Source organism: Saccoglossus kowalevskii, chromosome 14 (genome assembly GCF_978046115.1).
Source record: "Saccoglossus kowalevskii chromosome 14, keSacKowa6.1, whole genome shotgun sequence".
NCBI lineage: Eukaryota > Metazoa > Hemichordata > Enteropneusta > Harrimaniidae > Saccoglossus > Saccoglossus kowalevskii.
In genome coordinates, this window is record NC_140654.1 from 2694929 (window position 1) to 2708969 (window position 14041).

At 38.1% G+C, this 14041-nt stretch overlaps 2 protein-coding genes across 2 annotated transcripts in view; both read right to left on the reverse strand.

Annotated features, from left to right (window-relative positions):
- Positions 1–2666: 2666 nt before the first annotated feature.
- aqp (aquaporin) lies at positions 2667–7424 on the reverse strand. Its single transcript, NM_001165015.1, is given in 4 exon segments — positions 2667–3135; positions 3629–3709; positions 4388–4592; positions 7059–7424. Coding segments are annotated over 4 exon segments (885 nt in total). The 5' UTR covers positions 7415–7424; the 3' UTR covers positions 2667–2892.
- Positions 7425–10358: 2934 nt separating this feature from the next.
- LOC102805850 (sphingomyelin phosphodiesterase-like) overlaps positions 10359–14041 on the reverse strand; it is a 28781-nt gene continuing 25098 nt past the window's right edge. Inside the window, exon 11 of the mRNA XM_085507780.1 lies at positions 10359–13883. Coding sequence (XP_085363906.1) covers positions 13724–13883 — 160 coding nt within the window. The 3' untranslated portion in view covers positions 10359–13723. The remainder of the gene's footprint in view (positions 13884–14041) is intronic.

Consider the following 14041-nt stretch of genomic DNA (forward strand, 5'->3'; position numbering starts at 1 on the left):
AACGTCGCCTGAAAAGCATCGTAGCATCACTGTAACACTAACATATGTGAAGAAACATTTACCATTCTAGAAAGAATGGGAACAGTAATTAAAACAAATACTCATTTACTTCATGATGTATTCTTTACAATTATAGTGTATTTTTGACAACAAGAAAGACAGTGAATATGCTATTCGCATTTTTATTCGTGTGACTCATTTATCTGTTTATTTTTTGAATCATGTTCCCAAACAAAGTCAGTCTACACAACTTTTTTTTTCACTTTCAGGCCTAATGCCGTCATCATTTTCCTAGCCAAAAAACTATCCTGTTGAACCAAACGCGACTTGCAATGGAATTATGATTCTATTTATGGGAAATTCCCGTCCCTCGCACGTTTAATGAATATATACATATAGTGCTACGACACATTCGTACTATTCAACTGAAAATACCCAGGTTTCAACAAAATTTGTGGTCATTATTCTAATTATAGTTTCATTTGTGGTCATTATTCTAATTATAGTTTCATATGTTGATATCCGTATTTCCCCGCCCATTGCATGAACATTTCTACAAAGGGACAGATTTGATGGTTCACCACACAAGGGTTCGATATTCGAGCTGCTTTATTTCTTATCTATACAAATGTGAATGATTCGTCTTCATAAAGCGTCCCCAGTGTCGTGAATACTGTTGTCGTTTTCTTTGTTGTATACTTTGAAATAATTGAGCTCTAGACAGCCCTTTATTATTATAGATGTTGATTCGTGTGCAACATGTGACTCAATATTATATACGTATGCGTTGTAGAATGTAAACAGTCTTGGTTCACATTGTTTCGATTGTTCTGTTGTGAGGAAAATTTGAATGGATTTGCTGCTCATTTGATTTGAAATGACGGTATGTTTATCCACAGTCCCTCAACATCGTGTTGTGGATTATCTTGAAAAGAGAGTCTCGGTGTTTTATTATTGGTAAACAGTTTACTATTAAACATCAGTGTCGTGGGTAGAATGTTGAAATGCCGCCCCATGAGTAAAGACGGGATAAGAAGTGTGATGGACATACGAAAACTGACAACCATTGTACGTACGACTGCTGAGTAAGGTTAGCGATAGAAAGGAAGGAATGTCGAATGTGATTTTTTTCGAAGAATTAACAAATTATATTTGACCCCAATCTTATCTCTGCAGCAATAATGCCAAATAACAGTATTTTGCTAGTATATAGGTATCGATAATGTGACAAGTCTCGATAGATAAACACGTGACCGTGACCTGTAGTAAGTTTGGGTGGGTGGGTGTGGGCAAGTATAACTTGATTTATTTATTATATTATTTAACTGTGACATTTTCAAAAAATATTGGTCACACATCCGGGTATTTCTGGGGGTGCTCTACAATATTTTAAAACAAGCAGTAATCATTGAACAGATAGCACGGAAAAGGCGATAGACAGTCCTGGGATGTGTGACATTTAAGGTTTATTCATAAGATTTATTAATACGTTCAGTGACCTGGACCCATTCTAACGAGTCAGAGTACGTTTTACCCGTAGATCAAAAAACTGTTAGCAGCCGCCACAAGAGGGCATGGTATCATGCAACGAACAACTAAACAACGTTGGTGGTGATATTCTCGCCTAAATAAATTTCATTTCAGACCATAATTTTCCTGAGCAATGTAAACAAATATTAATGACCTTATTCTAAAAATGAATTACAAAGTCACTGCGGACTAAAGTAAATTACCCAAATCGTGTTTCATCAACGGGTTACAACGCGCTTTACATAGCTTGTTAAAGCCCCATAAACTCACACGGCGAGATTGTGTGACGTCAGTCCGTTATCGAGAAGACTGAATATGGTGACTGAATTTCTTTTTTTTGTCACTATCCTTATAGTTGCATTCTTTTCTTGAATATGTAAAATGTCACCCCCGCCCATCAGAACAAGCTAAAAATATAAAATTTGTTGAAATGATTCTGCTTGGGCTAAACAATATACTAGTAGATGTCCTGTCCTGTAGGGGTTAGCCTTCATACAAAAACACCTACAGTATAAATCCTTCTAATTGAGTAAGTTCTTTTCTTTGTTTCCAAATCATTCTGCAGTTAATTTCTCACTGTTCATTCACAAATGATGGCGTATATATTGACTGGCACCTCGAAGATTCGTAAAATATGATATACTAGTATCACGCTTTTGCACAAACATTGCAAACACATATCCCACGCATGGCACTATCTGATCAAGATGATGTGAAAATAACTATTATATCAGCAAATTGCAATTTTTTGCGACGAAATTGGGTAAAATTGAGGTACTAGTAATTTACAGCGTCGCCGTGGTTTAATCCGTCCACAATAATATTAGCATACAGTGTTTTTTTTTTCTTTTAATAAAATAGTATGCTAGTGTGTAAATGGCAAAACCGGGTTACTGCGAAGCAAGTTTCTCCATTCACACACTAACATAATAGTTTATGTTATTAAAAACCACAAAAAGCAGGAGACTCTATGCAAGTATATACACAACCGAACAAACGATAGTGTCGATGAATAAAACTTTTCAGCCAATCAACACTGGTAATAAATACTAATATGTCGTGTGTTCTAAGTATTTATTTGAATAACACGTATATTAGTGAAATGTAACACAATGAGTTCAGACGACCAGTCGTTATATATTTTTTATCGCCTTTTATTAACTTTCACAATAATTATGAAATATCATTGCAAAATTAGTCTTTGTTACAAAATGAACATCGAAACAAGTGAAAAAGAATATATTGGAAAAAATCAGTTGGAAATAGCAGTAGAGGAATTTCTGTAATATTGTATTAACTGCATCAGGACATGTATTCAAGTTTCCGCCGGTGCGCCCTCATCGTTCAACATGCGACATCAGCTCATAAGGTAGTTACTTCATTGCTCAAGTTTACCGTATCAACCTTCACACCTGGCGCGTCTTCGACTACAAACGTCGACCTGTCGTTTGCACTATCCATTGAAATACTCTCCAGATATTTATGGTGTTCTGTGTACTTTTCAGATTCGGTCTCTCGCTTTTCTGTGTCGAATTGTCGTCCGAATGTGAACACATATATCCATCCAGCTGCCACCCCTCCACCCAATGGACCAGCCCAAAAGACCTGCAAAATTACAACGGTTAATAGGATGCATTTGGTATGCCTTGCAATCCTCCGTACACTTTTCATCATTATCTTTGATGCACTATTCAGGAAATCGTAATGATCTAACATGAAAAAAATCACATATGCTATGTGACGACAATCTTTACGCCCACGGTGGGCACACGACCGGCACATACGGAGTGTACCTCCGTCACTCGATTTAAATACTTTCTTTAATTCAGGGTAATAACAAGGATATTGATGATTTTAAAATGATAAATACATTTACATCAATATTTCCAATTCGTTGTATTTCCCGTCGATTATTGTAATCACATGAGAGTGATAAAATTAGTTGTCTTGGTAACAAATAAAAACAATAATGGAACACTGATTCGTCAAAACCCTTATTCTAATGATTGCATTGGTCAGATCGTACAGTGGGAATGTCAGTACGGAACTATTAATATCATTGGAGGGAAGACAACATCACAATTTACATGAGACTTACCCAGTGGTCATCAAACATTTTCATCATGACAGACGCCCCCAGTGTCCTGGCTGGGTTGATACCAACACTTGTGTATCCAATCTGAAATAAAGTATAGAACATGCGCATATTTCATAAAGAGGGCGTCCTTCTAAAAGCATGACGTCACGTGTAATCAAAACAATTTGAGGCGAGTGTGGTGATTCAAAACGATTGCAAGCTTCAAAAATCACATCACACTATAAAAAACGTTCTCCGAGAATCAACAGAGTTTTCCCGTTGGTGGCGTTCTCGTAGAGCCCAACTCGTCGGCAACCATGTACAATGTACTAGTAGTTTATAGAGAAACGCATTCGATGTACGGACAGTCATAAGAAAAACAAGATCCGAGGAAAACGGACATTTTTCATATATATATATATATATGTATTGGTAATTGAAAATTTATAATTGTGTCGAATTAGACAGATTTTCTACACCATACGTTCTATATATGTAAACGGTTCATAAATGTGGACAATATATTCATTCAGTAATAAACTAGGCACAGGCGAGTACAAAAGCACAATGTGAAACACACTCCTCATTAAAAAAATACACTAGCCATATTGTAATACTGGCACCGATTTACGTCGTGGTCACATATACATTATTTTTTTCCCTTATTCAATTGTCTGTGAATGTTTTTTTTTTATTTGCTATCTTATTGTATTACTTTAAATTATTGTATTTTCAATTAAGATCCCACTCCGGGATACGGTTATTATTATTATTACATACCCCCACAAGATGTGCAATAATCACAGCAATTCCGATAGCCAATGGTTTACTGCCTGAGATTTCATTCCTTTCGTCGGTGGTAGCAAACACTGTAAACACCAGAATGAACGTCAAAGTAAACTCTATCCCGAATCCTTGAATCGCAGTGACGTAAGCATTTAGTACATTGGCACCCATATTCCCTCGAACTTCCTCCGGTGTAACACTGAAAAAGATAATACATGTCACAATTCACTTTTGCATAATGGTCTGAAAATGGGTGTCACAGGACGACCCGGCCCTTGTCGTTTTATATTACCGTAAAAACCCGCAAATAAGCGCCACCCTCAATTAAGAGCCACTCAGTGAAAATTTGTTACATTTGACCCTCCATTAAGAGCCACCAAGAGTTGAGTGGTTTTGTCAATAAGAACCCTGAAATAAGCGCCAGCCGCCAGGTTGTTTACAATCAGGCAGACACCGAGCTTGTCGTGCCTCACTTCCACCCTGCATTGTTTATTGCCCCATAGAAGGTGTGAGACAAATAAAGATTATCCCCATAACTTGCCTGATGTCCAGTGTAATTGAGAACGGAAGAATGATAGACGAAAGAAATGAACTGACAGCGTGAATGTGACTGTCAACTTGTCCATTTTATATTTCTGACACACAATCGACCAATTCACAAACTATTCATAGTAACTACTAGTATGTTTTTTGCCGAAACACCGAAGGATCACGTTGAGATATTCCATGGAGCTAAAAAAAGATTTTTTTTTAGCTCCATGGATATTCATTGTCAATGTTGTCTTTATAACCAAGTAAAGAACGTCACGATTTTAGAACGCCTTTATCGGAAAATCGGAGGTATCGAAAATACATTCTCACAGACGGACCGGAACAGGAAGTCAGCAGAAAACAAAAGATTTTTTCCTTAGCGGGGGGGGGGGGGGGAAACAGAGGTGTTAATCCGGTCCTGGCAACGTTTGAGGGATCGTGACGTAGCTCCGACCAGGGAGCTGTAATGCTCCGACTGTGAGAATGTAATGATTACGCAGTCTACTCTCGCTGATCGTGATTTTGGGTTATTTTTTGCATTTCATTTGAGACGTTCGTTTTGGGGTGATTCGAGACAAAATGTTCAGGGAAGTAACAAAATAACTGGCATTAGTTTGGAGAGGACTCTCTTGCCGAAAATAATCAAAATTGAAGTCGAATGGATTAGTTCCACAAACTTGCGCGATCAACTTGTCTTACAGCAAAGTGAAGTCTACGTGACCCGCTGACCCAAATATTTAAATTAGCTATTTGTGAGAATTGAAAATAATCTGTACTTGTACCAATCAGAAAATGCCTTGTAACAGGCCTGGGCTTTCGTGAATGATTTCGTCTCTCCGATTGGTCACAGGAAATTATTTTTAATACATGTAATTGTTACTTTCTCGGTATCGTTTCGTATTTGGTTATATAGGGGTGGGGCTATAGTTTGACCCCGTTTGCGTGGACTGTGAAGTACGTGAATATCATTAACATATCATTATAAGCTGGCTTGATTATGAAACAGGAAATATAAACCAAAGCTGTACTGTCAGACGTCTAGCGCAATTAAAACAATGCCCAAGTACCCAAGCTGTAAAAATCTATAGAAAAACGTGTTTTTATTTATTGTTTTTGCCATAAATACAAGTGATTGGGCATCATTTTCTTCATTCGTTCCATGCTTGCTTTGCAAGTATGTCTTCTCCTGTCGCTGCTGGTCAGATCAATTCTATCCGAAACTATTTTATATCGTCACCAAATCAACCACAACGCCAGCCACAGCCACCCAAGTTATTCCCAGTTTTCAAGAAAAAAGTTTGCCGTACCAAACTTGGTAAACAATTGTACAACGGAGGTACAAGTGATTCGAGTGTAGGGTCAGACACTGAAAGTGCTACCAAATCCGACTTCAGGCATTGCTACACATTATCGATGAAACGTCGAATCGTCGTATTTATTTGACATTTGTTATTCCCATAACAGTATTTTTACAGAATAAATTAATTGCAATGATACATCATTAATAATTACTTGTCTATTTTGGTTGTGTGTGTGTTTACCTATCCCCTTCCCTATTTCACAATGAACAAGTTTGATGACCCTGGTTTAAGAGCCACTGGCTACAAAGTTGTCAACATGTTACCTCAAATAAGCACCACCCAGAAATGAAAGTGTTACAAAGTGGCTCTTATTTGAGGGTTTTTACGGTAAATGCACAATTATTCATTATATATTAAACGCACAACGAATGTACGACTTAGTCGGACTATCTTTATTCACGACATATTTTTCGTCTTTTGTAGGACATTTTAACAGGTCTTGGAAAAAATGCGGCCAACAGTTTAGAACAATGCAAGACCACCTACGAATAGTGAAATGGTAACAAGTGCAGTAAACCAATAATGCTCGATAACCTGTATATGTGTATTAGTTGACAGTGTGCAATGGATTTATATATTAGAATATAAATTAAGAGTGTACCTAGACTGTCGACAGTCCCTCTGGCCTTACGTGTGTGTGTTTTTTTTTTATTAATATTAATCAAACGCCGTAGGCGTTTGCGAAATGCCGAAGGCATTTCAAGCGAGGGCAAAAAAAAAACACACACACACGTAAGGCCAGAGGGACTGTCGACAGTCTAGAGTGTACCTACCCGAATACTAAAGCAGCACCGCCAATAGCACCAACACATTGCGCAATGATATAGAAAAGTGACTTAAAGACTCCAATTTTACCAGTGAAAAGCATCGCCACCGTTACCGCTGGGTTTAAATGACCACCGCTGATGTGACCGAAACATTGCACCAAAGTGGCAATTGCCAGACCGGCGGCGAACGAGATTTGCAAGATGGTTGGCGTTTGGTCGTTCCAGGAGATAGTTGATGATAGAAGGATGAACAAGAAAAGAAACGTGCCAAGCATTTCGGCAGCTACTGCTCGCCAGAAACGAAGTTCTTGACAGCATCTGATATCGCAAACTTCAGCGACTACGCTCTTGGCAGGTGCCATTACAAACTATCTAACTAAAATAACTGCTGGAACTGACTACTAGACGATGTGCTACTATTTATTGTAAAGGGAAAACAATAGACGGGTGAGGCCCCCAGCAAACCTATTGTCTTTGAAGAGGAGGAAGCAAAACATGTGTGAAGTTGGTATAAGCTGCAGTTGACATACTCGCATATTCACGTGACACGTGATGAACTGGGTGTTAACTGGGTGTAAAGCTAGGAATAAACGTCAAGAAAACGTGACTTTTTTAGTAACAGTGTTGTCGCATTAGTACCTTCTATGGTTGTAGGTAGATCAAGATCGATAAATCACTGGAGTCAATTCGGAAGAAGGCTACTACATGAGCTACACAAAAAGAAAGTTCGTTGCGATAAAACAAAAATATGGTCCTCCATGGTTAGTCTAATCATGAAAACACGGTTAGTAACCGCGATGGAAGGTACTAACGTTAGTACCTTCCATGGTATAATCTTAGCTGTGGGACAATAGCTTTAATTTTACTTGTGTCGCCCTTCGTCTTAGTCTTTGCATGGTCTTTGTGATGGTATTTTAGTCATTTTTGATACATTTGGTTCCTTAAATTTGTTACTTTCAGATATAAGGATTTATATCAACACAGAAGAGCCATTGTTCCCCCATAGACTTGCAAACGTGCGAGGCCAGAAGGCATCGCAAAATAAAAGTACACCATTACATGTAGTATCACGCCAATCGCGATTATCTTTTTCAAACACCCACCAACACAAAAAGTTGAACAGCTACAAACCGGCAAGTTGTCGTCTGCAACTATGAGTAGTTTGCTATGGACTTCTTAGTATTTACTGTAGTTGTCCACTTTTTTCTACAAGCATGGAAAGACATTTTTTTATATTTCTCTAAAAAAATTGTAGGTAGTACACGCATGCATTTGAAGTAGTCGACATGCAGTGGCGGATCCAGAGGGGGGCCAAGGGGGCCATGGCCCCTTCAAACGCATGAAAATGCATCTGGATTACTCATAGCATCGTCCGAATCGCACGGTCCCGCGTGAAATGGAAAAACTGTGACGCCTTGTGACGTCACGATAACTTATTCAAGATGGCGGCAAACGCGGGGATTTCGCTGTAGTTTTCCGCGGTTTTCGTCGTGAAATCGACCAATTTCGGACCATCGCCCTCAAAATAATTGATGAAACAGTTTCGGGACCCATCGACAGTAGAAAAGTAGAAACTTGAGGCGAAAATAAGTAAAAAAAAAAAGGCTGTTACGGCCCGACCTGATTTCAGTTCGGTAAAATAGGGTAACTCGCATAGGATGGAACTGCAGCTCCATGGTTTCGCGTTAACACCACGACGAACGAAATAACCGACAGCGAAACCAAGCGAGCTACAGAACTGCAGCTAGTCTGATGACCGTTGAGAGCTCGACCCAAATTAGCGTGCGCATAACCCAACGGTTACGGCGTGGAATATGACAGTAGAGGGCGTCAGGTCATATCATCAGTTCGGATCCCCATGCCGTATGATGAAATACTGAATGAGAGGGCGACAGCAACGACGACGAACTCATACATCGGTAATGCGTTGTTTTGTCATCAACAATTACAACATATTACTGCGAACGATCCGTAATTTACTGCACAGGTAATAGTGTTCGCACCACTTACTCATGTCAAAGCTTTTTTTATTTAAATACATTTTTAGATTTTTGGCAGGATTTTAGAGAAAAAAAACGCGCATTTATATGGAAAACAAATACCCCCGAAACTAATTTCCAGGCCTAAGAGGGTGTCATAAAACCTCTAATACAGGTGTGTGCATGATTCACTATATGTGATACTCTGACTTCTGATGACACGGAAAATATTTAGGTATATAGTTACATCAGCACAAACCAAACTGTATATATTGCACATGTAGAGATTGTCGTACACTGTTCCCTAGAGTCTCAATTATCCCAAAATACAGTTTTCTGAGTTTTCGCCTACACACACTATCATTTTAAAGGGCGGTGGTCGTCTTGCCACGTCCTGTTCGATATGGAACTCATAGTGACATATACAACGCGTGTAAAATACATTATTTACATGAAATTTGAACACGCGCTGCAGCGCGACGACCACCGCGCTTTAAACAGCATTTCCTATGCCCCTTTGAGTGAATGTTAAACTTTGGGTTAGGGTTTGGGTTCTATTAGAAAATGCTTGAGTGTAATCTATGCAGCTCAAAGTCTTCCATGACAGACTATCTTCATAATTTATTCTAATGATGATCAACACAGCCCATACATGCCTGGCACTGGATCACAAAATTGCCATATGCATTGACATTCCCACAACTACAATAGATAATTGAAATAAGACCACTTGAATTTCAAATTTTTAATAAAAGCATCACACAAATCACAATGTGCCTTTTTTCAACAACACTGCAATAATATTGCCATGGTTACAATTGAAAAAAATGTGCAACTGCAATTTCTCATATGTTTGTTCCTTTTATAACATCAGTCTCTGGCAGTTTAATATAGTAAATCATTTATCCATATAGTTCATTATCGCAAATAAGTAACGTTTTATAATATGATATCAGCTTTATTAATCCACCAGAGTCAGATTCATTTATTAGAAGCAAATGGCAGTTATTACCAGAGCTGTTACCCAATGGTATGATAGGATAACTCAACTACTGAAATTTTAGAAATAAATTCTGAGAACAAATTAATGATTAAATCCATGACAACCATTTTAAATTGGAAAAGCTCAGAAAGTACTCTGTGTTCAGGGAATTAAATAAATATAGTTCTGCTATGCAAGGAACACAGTTGTCAAAGCACTTTATCAGGGCACCTAAGTTTCAAGTTTCACTGAAATATGCTGAATACTAAAATATTCACAGATTTCAACCGAAAAATTATCGGGTGTCATTAAAGTATGTTGAATATTTTTTGAGAAATCATTGGAACAGCTGAAAATGGGCTCTTTATTATGCAAATGAGATCATTAATACACATGGGTGTCAATCAAAAACTATCAGGTCTTGAGATACTGGTGGAACAGACATATAGACATACATACAGACAGGGTAACCACAAAGACTCCCATTGTGTGCTTCAAACACAGCAGTAAAAAATAAATCATTTTAAAATTAAAGATTTGTATGGAATGAGTAATTTCAGTTTACAAATTAAATTCTAATTATCAAATTCTTTCACTAAATACATATCAATCAATACAAGATTTGGCATGCAGTTATAAAACATGTATGAACAAGCTGCAAGTTGATTTACATCCAGTCAAATTTTGTATATACCAATATTTAACCTCAATTTTTGTCACTTTAAAATGGTGTTTAAAGTTCAATGACAACAGTTTGCAGTATTAGCCACACCCCCACAGTACCAGTATGTGTGACCTTTAGAGGTCATGGATAAAAGCCTATAATGATAAGAATGTTTTACTTGAATGTATGAATTACTCTGAATAATTTTGAATACTTTCAGTAAGTTGTATTGATAAATCTTGAACCTGTTCTTTACTTTAGTATTTATGAATAAAAGTCTGACATTGTTATCTATCACATGCTTTAGTGTTGACACTAACACTCAAATACCATCTTCATTTTTATCCTGCTCAAAACGTCTACGGTATGTCAATTTTCATTGATTTCAAAGTTCACCAAAATATCAAAATAAGATATAGTTTTCAAGTTATGAACAATTCTAGTCATACTTTTGATGGTAAATAGCAGACTGTAAACCGGTACCCCAGACCATTCGTCCCGGTGTTATCGCTATCGCCACACGAGACTCCAGCTTGTCTCCTATACAATTTGACTGCGCACATCCAGAAAGTAGATGTAGCTGTGATTGGTGGAATACTAATGAGTTGAGTGTCAATCAAACGCCCACGCTATCTTTAGTAAACAAAGTCACGTGACACGCGCCATTTTAGTTTTGATTAGTTCATCGGATCGGAGTGTCGGTGCTCGCCATCCATAAATCAAATCAAAATGATTTCTAAGGAAATTGTCGCGTCAGCAGTGGACAGTGTCTTAAAACACATCGATGGCATCAACTCTATCAAAGAAGAACAATTGTCCGCAATTGAAGCTATGTGTAACAGGAAAGATACTGTCGCTTTTTTGCCGACTGGTTTCGGAAAATCGCTTATTTTCCAAATTCTTCCACTTGTCATCAAAGAACTAGGGTTAGATCCAAACCCAATAATACTGGTAATTTCACCGCTAGTTGCGCTAATTGAGGGTCAGGTGAATGCGGCAACGAAACTTGGAGTTAGTTCCAGTACACTGACATCGCTGAGAATGCCGCCGGCGCAATTTTTCACCCAACTCGCGATTCTGTTTTGCAACATTTTATCAATATTCCCTTTGACAAAATCGCCGACAAAAGCACCGCTTTGCTGATCTTTTGTTCTATAATTCTTAATGCAAACACCGACCCTAGTAGTGATTAGTAACGTCGCCTAGTACATATGAACGGTCGTCATTGCAAATCGAACATCCTTTTGAAATTTGGACGTCGGGCAGGCGATTTCAAGGCACCGCACTTAAATATTAGCAACATATTTTTCTGAGCGGTTGTTTATTCTCTTTCAAACGAGACATAAATGTGACGACATAGTCGATCCCTTATCCACCGCTAAGAATGCCGCAATGTTTCGTTCGTTTTGCAACATGCCACAAATCGTCGAAAAAAACACCACTTCGACGGAAGCTTGCGTAATAAGGGGGTTAAAACAAGAAAACAAATGCCATGTTTAATACATATCGACCTGTTTTACTTGCGAAAGATAACGGAACATGAACTCGTTTCGTGCGACTTCGGAACCCGAAGGAACACACCAACAACGTTGAATTTACCCGCTATCTTCCAAATATGGTATATTAATTTATTCAGTTGTTTATTTAGAGTGACGTCCGCGGTCGAATGCGATTGGCTATCGATGTCAGTGCAAAGGTCATATGAATATTAAAATTAAGTGGGCGGAAGGAAAATTGTATAGGAGACAAGCTGGAGTCTCGTGTGGCGATAGCGATAACACCGGGACGAATGGTCTGGGGTAATAATACTGGTAATTTCACCGCTAGTTGCGCTAATTGAGGGTCAGGTGAATGCGGCAACGAAACTTGGAGTTAGTTCCAGTACACTGACATCGCTGAGAATGCCGCCGGCGCAATTTTTCACCCAACTCGCGATTCTGTTTTGCAACATTTTATCAATATTCCCTTTGACAAAATCGCCGACAAAAGCACCGCTTTGCTGATCTTTTGTTCTATAATTCTTAATGCAAACACCGACCCTAGTAGTGATTAGTAACGTCGCCTAGTACATATGAACGGTCGTCATTGCAAATCGAACATCCTTTTGAAATTTGGACGTCGGGCAAGCGATTTCAAGGCACCGCACTTAAATATTAGCAACATATTTTTCTGAGCGGTTGTTTATTCTCTTTCAAACGAGACATAAATGTGACGACATAGTCGATCCCTTATCCACCGCTAAGAATGCCGCAATGTTTCGTTCGTTTTGCAACATGCCACAAATCGTCGAAAAAAACACCACTTCGACGGAAGCTTGCGTAATAAGGGGGTTAAAACAAGAAAACAAATGCCATGTTTAATACATATCGACCTGTTTTACTTGCGAAAGATAACGGAACATGAACTCGTTTCGTGCGACTTCGGAACCCGAAGGAACACACCAACAACGTTGAATTTACCCGCTATCTTCCAAATATGGTATATTAATTTATTCAGTTGTTTATTTAGAGTGACGTCCGCGGTCGAATGCGATTGGCTATCGATGTCAGTGCAAAGGTCATATGAATATTAAAATTAAGTGGGCGGAAGGAAAATTGTATAGGAGACAAGCTGGAGTCTCGTGTGGCGATAGCGATAACACCGGGACGAATGGTCTGGGGTAGTAAACCGGAATAAGTTGTGATTTTTAACAAAAGTTAAAAATCATGATGAATTTGGTTAAAATACAAACTGTTACAAATTTGTTCCTATAGGGCTTTCATATTCATTGGTTGCTAGGGATGCTATATTGCCTTGGTTTTCATATAATAATAAAATGGGTTTTCAGTATCACATTTACCAATGTATTGCCATCTTTAATAAGCAAACCTCAGCCAATGAGTACAACCAGCATGATAATAAGAAATAAAAATCTGACAACAATCTAACATCACATCACAAATCTCAAGAAAAACTATAATATAAAATGTAAATTGTATGTGAGTCAGATGTATTGATTTGGATCCTGCATCATATAAAAATAACTGTTAGAAAAAAAACAAGTGTGTCAGCATAGTGCTTGTTGTTTTCTGAGCTTTGTCACATCTCCAAAGAAGTCATCTTTGCAAAGACTAGGGTCACTTGACCTTGCTGTTTGGAGGTCACATATCATAGACTTCTTGCAGGCATCATCACATGATGACGTCACATGTAATTTATTGTAATACCTAAAGAATGAATAAAAAAACAAAAGTTGTTAAAGGAAACATCAAGCCAAACAAGATAATGACCTTTAAAGAAAAAGCTCCCCAAATGTAGGAGAATGCAATTTACAGTTTTTATATCACTTTTCATTCTCTAGATATTCAACTTTTCATCGGTATTA